Source organism: Cotesia glomerata, unplaced genomic scaffold, assembly GCF_020080835.1.
Source record: "Cotesia glomerata isolate CgM1 unplaced genomic scaffold, MPM_Cglom_v2.3 scaffold_18, whole genome shotgun sequence".
Classification (NCBI taxonomy): Eukaryota; Metazoa; Arthropoda; class Insecta; order Hymenoptera; family Braconidae; genus Cotesia; species Cotesia glomerata.
This window is the reverse complement of record NW_025402219.1, coordinates 283,144-291,751: the sequence shown is the minus strand read 5'-3', so window position 1 is coordinate 291,751 and position 8,608 is coordinate 283,144. Positions and strand designations below refer to the sequence as shown.

General features: G+C 22.9%; 2 protein-coding genes across 2 annotated transcripts in view; one reads left to right on the top strand and one right to left on the bottom strand.

The window, feature by feature from the left end:
- Positions 1-3,297: 3,297 nt before the first annotated feature.
- On the bottom strand, positions 3,298-5,638 carry LOC123273990 (ATP synthase subunit s, mitochondrial). The gene is made up of 4 exons (XM_044741491.1): positions 5,553-5,638; positions 4,983-5,218; positions 3,959-4,121; positions 3,298-3,428 (listed from the first exon to the last, which is right to left on the bottom strand). The coding sequence occupies exons 1-4, from the start codon at positions 5,636-5,638 to the stop codon at positions 3,320-3,322; spliced, it is 594 nt and encodes a 197-aa protein (XP_044597426.1). The 3' UTR covers positions 3,298-3,319.
- Positions 5,612-8,608, top strand: part of LOC123273992 — a 7,032-nt gene continuing 4,035 nt past the window's right edge. The window contains exon 1 of the mRNA XM_044741493.1: positions 5,612-6,038. The gene's annotated coding sequence lies outside the window, so the exon portion shown is untranslated. The remainder of the gene's footprint in view (positions 6,039-8,608) is intronic.

Below are 8,608 nucleotides of genomic sequence, written 5' to 3'. Positions count from 1 at the left end.
TTTTTTTCTTCTACACAATGTTCATGTTATGTTCATAAACATTTTAACAATAATAATTGAATTCTTAATCAAAAAGGAGCCTTTATTACTTATCTAATAACGATGAAAGTTTTTTTCCATTTAAATTATTGTTAACTATTATTTTTATTATTATTTAGTTGGTAAATATACCATGTTTGTTAAGAACTTGTTTGTTAATTTACAATAGATTATTTAGATTTTTAAATTATAATTACTTTTATGTATGTAATACTATAATTTTTCAATTTTTAGGAACGATAAAATTGTTTTTTCATGTTCTGATTAATTTTTCGTATTAAAATAACTTTGTCACTTTTTTTTCATGCTATTGTTGATTATAAATTAATAAATTTGCACGAATAGAAATAAATAATTTTTTTCTTATTGAATGAAAAGGTTTTTTTTTTGTTTATTAACTTATTAAGGAATAACTATTTTACATTTATTACTCGTTAAACTAAATTGTCAAATGAACTTTAATGCACGCATTTCGATATTAAAAAAAAATTAAACTATAATTAATTAATCAACAAAATTAATTATTATCTAGTATAAAAAATTAATTAAAACAATATTAATAATAATTAATTAAATAAATTAATGGAAGTAAACATAAAGAAAGATAAATTATCAACCAAATATAAATTAATTAAGAAATATTTCGTTTGGTAATTGATCTACTTTGATAAAATTGTGGATCAATTTAAGAAAATCAATAACAAACGAAAAATAATAATATAGCTAAAATTGCAACTAAAGAAGAATTTTAATTAAAATTAGTTAGATTTTTAAAGCCATTGATATATAAATATACGTATTATATGTGTAAAATTTTTTAAATATTCATTTTTAAAAATATCAATTGGCTTGATTTATATTATAATAAATACGTTTTTCTTTATTTTTCTTTACCAATAATTATTAATTAATATAATTCAATAATAGTTAATTTATTTTATTGTAAACATTTAATTAACCAATTATATTGAAATTTTTGAACATAATTATTCGATGCGAATAATTATTATCAACCAAATTTAATGAGAGAAAACAGATAAAATGATTAAATCATGAAGTTTAAGTGATTAATTATAAATACATAAATAAATGAAGTAAAATGAGCAATTTAAGCTCGCTATCAATGTCTTAATGCATTAAATAAATAATTAATTAATTGATATATTTAATATTTAACAAAAAACAAATATGGATAATAAATTAATCCTTTTTACATTCCCCTTTTTGTCCTATTCAATGAATGAAAAAAAAAAAAAAAAATAGAACGAAAAAATTCACTTCTTCTTAAAGTTAATAAATTTAATTATTGAAATAAACATAAATAATTATGAATAAAATTAACTTCTGTTGAAAATTTTATTTTAAACGATAATTTTATCTTCGAAGAAAATTTTATTGATCACCGAAAAGTTTTTTTACACAATATCAAGATAGAAAAAAAAAAGTTTGTCCAATTAGAAAAGATAAAGTATTTTTATTAGAACTTTTCCGAGAAGAAAATGTTTTAGTAAAAAATTACTGCTTTCGTTGATTTGTTACTTCTAAAGAACTTTAAGATAAAAAATATAAAATTAAATAGATAACTTTTGAAATTTAATGCGTGTCGAAGCTAAACTAAATTAAAAAAAAAATTGATGTAAAAAATTATACAAATTTAAATTTGAAAAGTAATTTTAAAGAATAAAAAAATTAATATAATTCATACAAACGATGATTTAATCAATAATGAAAAATTACCATCGTTAATCGTGTCTCATCGGTGGTTTACACTCGTAATTGAAATCATAATAATATTAATAATTATTATAATGATAATAATAAATTAAATGGATAACTAAATAATAATATATATGTAATATATATTATACCCATTATTAAATTGATGAGAAGAAGAAAATAATGAAGTGATAAGAAAAAATTAAATAAAAAACATAATGAGTGGATTAATTAATAAGTCACGACATTTACACCAGTCCTCTATTATTTAATATTTAAAAAAAATAATTAATTAAAGACGGTAAATAAATATAAATAAAAAAAAACTAACGTGTTTGATTTCTAACTTCCTGTTCAGAAAATTATATTAATTTTCAAGGAAAAGGGAAGTTATTATCATTTTGATTGTTCTGTTCCGCATCTGTTATAAATGTGGATATTTTTAAGCTCATTATTTTTATATAGTTTTTTTTTTATTCAAATGTTTAATATTTTGTTTATTACAAGAACTAATAATCAAGAAGAGTTTAATTTATTAAGGCTTGATCTTGCTTTCAAATATGATAATGATTAAGTAAGTACTTATAACGGTTATTACACTAATTTTTCTTGATTGAAACTTGAAGAATTTACATTTTACTGAAATTTTTTTGGTTCCACAGAAAAATGCTCTTCTCAGATATTAATTTCAATTTTTTTATTTTAAGTCTAACGCCGATTAAAGAGTCGTTATGGTTCCGGCGCTCGAAAAAAAACCAATATTCATTATTTTTTTAAATAGAAATTATTATAGAAAAAGTATTAAAATTTATTTTTTATATGAATAAACAACAGGTGAACGGAGCTTCTTTAAAAGTTGGTATGTCGCTGATGTACATGATAACTTAACGGCTCATCTAAAACACAAAAACTAAAATGATTTACCTTCAATATATAAGTAATTATTGCACCAGTTACGGAGATTAATATTTATTGATAAATAACAAAATACCGGTTTTTTGAAAAAAAATTTAAAAATTAGGCTTTTTTCAGAGTTTTTAGTCCTAAAAAAATAGTAAAAATCAAAATTTTTATTTGGTTGTAACTGATGCAATTGCTACTACTTTCAGAATATGTGGTTTAAATTTCATTAAGATCGGGGCAGTGGTTCCGGATATATCATGTACGTCAACCAGAAAAACATATAGTTCTGAGATGAACGCATCTAAAGTTTTTAAAGTTTTTTTAATAAAAAAAAAATCTTACCTAGTCAATGAACAATACCGGCACTATAAAAGACTCTTTTTATCTTTTTAAAAATTCAATTTTCTTCCCCTTGAACATCCACATAAGCATCGCAAAATAATACAGTTACAGTAGACCGATCACTTGGAAATTTTAACACAATACTTTTAGATATACTTTCTAAAAATGAAAAAAAAAAAAATAAATTTTTGTTTTAAAGTCACAAACCAGAATAGCCCCTTAATAAACAAACCGGAATATTAATATGTTTTGCTACCAAATATTTCTCAGTTATTATTGAGAATAACTACAAAATTATTCAAGTTTTAAATATTTATTCTTATTCATAAATAATTTTACAGTCTTTCAATTCATTACAAAGTTTGTCTTGTATTAAATTTTTATCTTTAATTGTTGGTAAATTTCTTAGCTTCAGTGTTTTCAAATTTCTGTAATATAAAATTTTTATTTCAATTATAATATTTCATAATTTGTCACATAGCATATGAAGAATATAAAAATAAAATTTCATGCCAAATTAATTAAACTCAATTCATATCAAATAAATTTTAATTTTTTGTTGATGTAAATATTTAGTAGTAAAATTAAGATAAAAAAACAAGTTAAATTTAATTTACAGATACAAGCAAAAAAAGTTTTCTTTATTTTTTAAATAAGTAATCTTCTTAAAGAATATCAATCACCCAATGCATAATTATGTTTCATTAAACTTGGCCTAGGGTAGAAACACTGTATTGTATAACTAATTTATGAACCTAATAGCAACATAAATTCTGTTTGTATGAATGTAAGCGTTTACAAATTTTATAACAATATTATTTTAACACTACAATTTTCTGCATAATTGTTGAATGTCTAAGTGTCCAAAACTAGCACTAAGGTTTCCAAAACTAGAGATTCTACCCTATGTCTTTTTATTTTACAAGTATGAACTAATTATTAATAAATATTTACATACATTAGTTCAGTCAAATAATGGAGACCATCATCAGTTATTAATCCACAATTCTCAATTTGTAGATATTCCAATGAATTTTTCAACAAATTCAAATAATTGAGTGCTTGGTTACCGACATAAAGACAATTTACCAATTTCATTTCAGCAATATATTTACAACCATCTGAAAAGTTATAATTATTAGAAGCAATCTTCAAATTAAAACGTTTTTTATAATAAATTTGAAATTTTTAGACTAACTTGTAAAATTTCAAATGAATTAGTTTTTATATTTAACTTTCTAGAAAATAATAACAAACTGTTTTTATACATTATCATTATGATATTGAATTTAACAGACATCTAACAATTTTTAAGATTTTTATAACAATTAAATTATAATTTTAAAAACTTAGTAAAAATATTCCATATTTAAAAATTAGGTAATTATTTACAAGTGGATCAACCCATGCAAGCCCATGTTAAATTTATTTTTGTTTTGATCAAATTGATCAATTTTTTTTTTTAAATGTTCGTTTTTTTATGTACTTTTCAAAAAAAATACATCAAAAAAAGATAAAATAAAAATTTTATTCAAAAACATGAGCCAAAATTTTTCCCAACTTTTAAAGGCAAAAAAGCTATCGAACTCTTTATTTTTTCCTTTCACGACATTTTTTATCATATATGCGCCGTAAAAACAAGCAGAATAAAAAAAAAAAAACAAAAATTTGAAAATTTTAATTTTTCACCTAGTTATTGCCCAAAATGGGGTTGATCTCACTGGTAAATAATTACCAAAAATTTTTTAAAAATTGTGAATACGAACTTAAAAAAATATTTTTTTTCTAATAATTGATTAGTTATAAAAATCCCAAAAATTGTCAGATATCTGCTAATTTCAGTATGATGTCGTTATTATATGAATTCATTTTAAAGATTTATTGATAGAAGCAAAACTATGAAATTCGATTGAAAGTTTCTTTATGAGCGTTTCGGAAAAAATCTATAAAACTTTATCAAAATTTTGAAGAGTAGTGCATACCAAAATGAGGGAATCCTTCATGACTAATTCCTGAATCAGTTGCATCGACACCGTAGATAACATATTCCATTCCACCGGACGCTTTTGGTAAATTATCATAATTATTCAAGTATTTATCATCAATTCGACTTTCATTGCTAGAAATTTTTTTCCATTTAACAGCAGCACCATTTCTTATCAGCCATTCAGCACACGCTACATTGGGTCCCAACTCTTGGATTTTTTTCTTTGATACGCTAAGTAAAAAAAAAAATTATTCTTCAATAAATATGCCTTATTTTACTATCAATATTTTTATTTTTAAAGATTAAAATAAACTTAGCAGACAACTGACAATTAAAAAAATTTTTTTTTTTTTTTAAATTATTACAAAAAGATCAAAATAAAAAATTTAACTTGTAGAAAATTATAAAAATTATGCGTGCAATTTTTCATAAATATTTTTTTATTTCTAATTAAATTATTTAAAAAAAAAAAAACTGAAAATTTTTTGTCTGCTAATTTTAGAATTCTTTTCTAGAGTAATATATATGTATATAGATTGGTTATAATTGAGAGTAATATAATTACTTATTAAACACTGGAATTAACCATCCAAAAAAAGAACGTTTCAATGGTAAATTTAATTTGTTGATAGAATTTAAAATTATTACCATTTTTTATCTTTTAATATTATTATTTATTTATTTATTTATTGATCTCTTATTATTTTATTAATGTTGTCTTTTTGAAAACGATGCAATTCAATATTTACATGGTTTTTTACAATTAAAAATTTCACATTGGTATGTTATGTGCTTTCTTATAGTGGCAAGTAAACAAATAAAAGAACGATCAACAAATCAATGTAAGAACACTTTGTATATAACAACAGTAAAGGCGTACGATGATAATTAAACTTCTTGAAGGTTATAAAGTGCAAATGAATGCGTAATTTTTTATACTCAATCGATAATAAATTTGTGATAAAAATCTACATTATAGATAATTTACATTATAGTGAAATACCGATTAGATAGCAAGTAAACAAATGATAATTAATTTAGCAGATATTAAGTAAGTACTTTAAAAAAATTTTTTTAACAAATAAATTATGGCAAAAAGAATGAGAAAAAAAAAATTGACATGTAGAAATTTTAAAAAATTAACAATGCAATTTTTTTAAAATAATTTTTCGGATAAAATTTGTTTATTAAATAAAATTAAAAAATTATCAAGTGACTGCTAACTTTAATGTTATCAAATCTTATCGTTTTATAATTAATAAAAATTGGTGAAGCTTAATATTTAACTTAAAAAAATTACAAATTAAATGTTAAAATTTTTTAGATTTTTAAAAATTAATTAATTTTTTATTATTTAAAATCCAATTGTTATAATTGAAAAACATCAATTCTAGACAGGTGTATCGAGTTAATTGTTAATCAATATTTACGTTATAATGAATATAAATATATTATCATCCAATTATTTTTAATCTTTTAATACAAAGATTTTAAGGTGGCCTACTGAGTTTTAAAATAAACAATCAATTTAATTTTTTGCTTTCAACAGAAATTTTTTTTTTTTTCAACTGATAGTCTTTGAAAATATTTAAAAATGGACAAATGTAGTAGTTTTCAACTCAACTATAATTCTAATACAAAAGAAGAAATAAGTTGTTATTTTAACTTTTTTCAAAATTGAAACAATAGTCTGAAGTCTGAAAAAATTTTTTTTGATTTTATGTAGTAGACATTACAATTTTTAGAATAATTTCAAAACATTTTTTAATAAGTGAGAATTTAATCATTCTAAGAATAATATTATGTAAGAAGAAATTTGATTTTATGGTAGTTAATTTTTTTATTACAGGTGGCATCGGACAGTGTTTTTTTTTCGAATGCGCATTAATTAAAGCTAGGCCGTAGTGAATGTACACCCTAGCGGTTTCGGTGCCACCGATAAAACTCTGTAGAAACTCGTCCGAAACTCAGCATAACGACGGAGTATAGTCAGCGCATATGGGGAGTAAACTCGGAGTATTGTGTGCAGTTGTGACACATAAAGACGATAGTGGTTAATAGGTGTTTAATTGAGATCGTTACGGAGTTTGGTTGGAATTTTGCTGGTGTTCTCATGAAGTTTTCCCCGAGTTTTATCAGTGTTTTTACGGGTTTTCTGTCGAGTTTAGTCAGCGTCTTTACCGAGATATTGTGGAGCTTTCCAAGAGTATTTTGCGAGTTTCATCGGAGTTTTTGATGGATAATGAATGAAAAACCGAAAAAAATAATTCGTACAGACCGGGACTCGAACCCGGACTATTTGATTTCTAGCCAAGGGCTCAATCGGTCAAGCTATCTTAGACATTATCAGTATTAACTATTTAGTCACATAATAAGACCCACCAAGTAATAAACAACACTGTCTATCTTACGGAAACCGAAAAAGTTTTGAATCGCTTTATGTATTGATAAAATTCTAATTTTAGTTATGATAAAATTGATTCAGTGTAACAACTGTAAACTTTTGACAATTTCATTATGATGTCATTTTTTTTATATATCATATATTTTACTTATAAACTTCATAATATATTTATTAAATAACATATTCTATATAGATAAATACATTTCAACTTGTAAATAAATAAATTAATTAATAAAAAGTACACCGTAATTGAAAAATGATTTATTTATAGTCATCTTTGTGAAATTAAAATTAATTTTCATGCCGTGAAGTATTATTAATTGCGAGTAAACTCCACAATAACACTACCAAAACTCCGAAAAAACACCAGCGAAACTCTTATGAAGCTCCGCAAAACATTGAAAAAAACTCGACAAAAATTCCCTAGCAACTCCGAAAATACTCAACAAAAACTCGACGAAAACGCCAAAAAAACTCCACTGTAACTCCGAAAATATTCGATAAAAACTTGAGAAAAACTCCATAGCGACTCCGAAAAAACTCGTCAAAAACTTCTCGAAAACTCCAATAATACACTTTTGTGACTCTGTGTCGTAACTGCACACAATACTCCTTGCATATACCCCTAAAACTCCGCGTAAACTCCGCTTATACCCCGATTAAACTCCAAGAGGGAGTATACTCCATAGTAACTCCGCGTAAACTCCGAGTTTACTCTGAGTCGTCGATACCGCTAGGGCATTATTAAATTCTATTTTTCTAATTACTTTTTTAAAAAATCGTTAAATAAATTATTATAAAGCTTCTACAATAGCTAGTTATAAGTTATTTTTTGGAAATTCATTTTATTTGATTTTGAAATTTATTTAAGAAGTAATTAGAAAAATAAAATTTCAAGAAATTAATTTCTATTATCCTTAAATTTAAAGATCAATTTATGACAATTTTAGTATCAAAAACTATTGACTAGTTCTTTTGGTGAATATGATAGTGCTGATCAGTAATTTTTTTCAATGCTATTAGTGCAAGTGTTAAGTCAATATTTACAGTTTTGCGTTTGAATAAACAACATGAAAATTATAATTTAGCAGATATTTCTTAATTTTAAGAATTTTTCTAATAAATAAATTACTGCATAAAAAAAATAAGAAAAAAATAGACATTTAGAAAATTTAATAAATAAAAAATGCAATTTTTTAAAAATAATTCTTCGGAAC

What these genes read in the sequence shown, in the direction of transcription:
- LOC123273990 (XM_044741491.1), bottom strand. Translation starts at nt 5,638, where the DNA reads ATGGTAATAATTTTAAATTCTATCAACAAATTAAATTTACCATTGAAA. An exon ending in TGAAGGATTCCCTCATTTTG is followed by an intron (nt 4,122 to 4,982) that starts GTATGCACTACT and finishes ATAACTTTTCAG; the next exon opens with ATGGTTGTAAATATATTGCT. An exon ending in CATTATTTGACTGAACTAAT is followed by an intron (nt 3,429 to 3,958) that starts GTATGTAAATAT and finishes TTTATATTACAG; the next exon opens with AAATTTGAAAACACTGAAGC.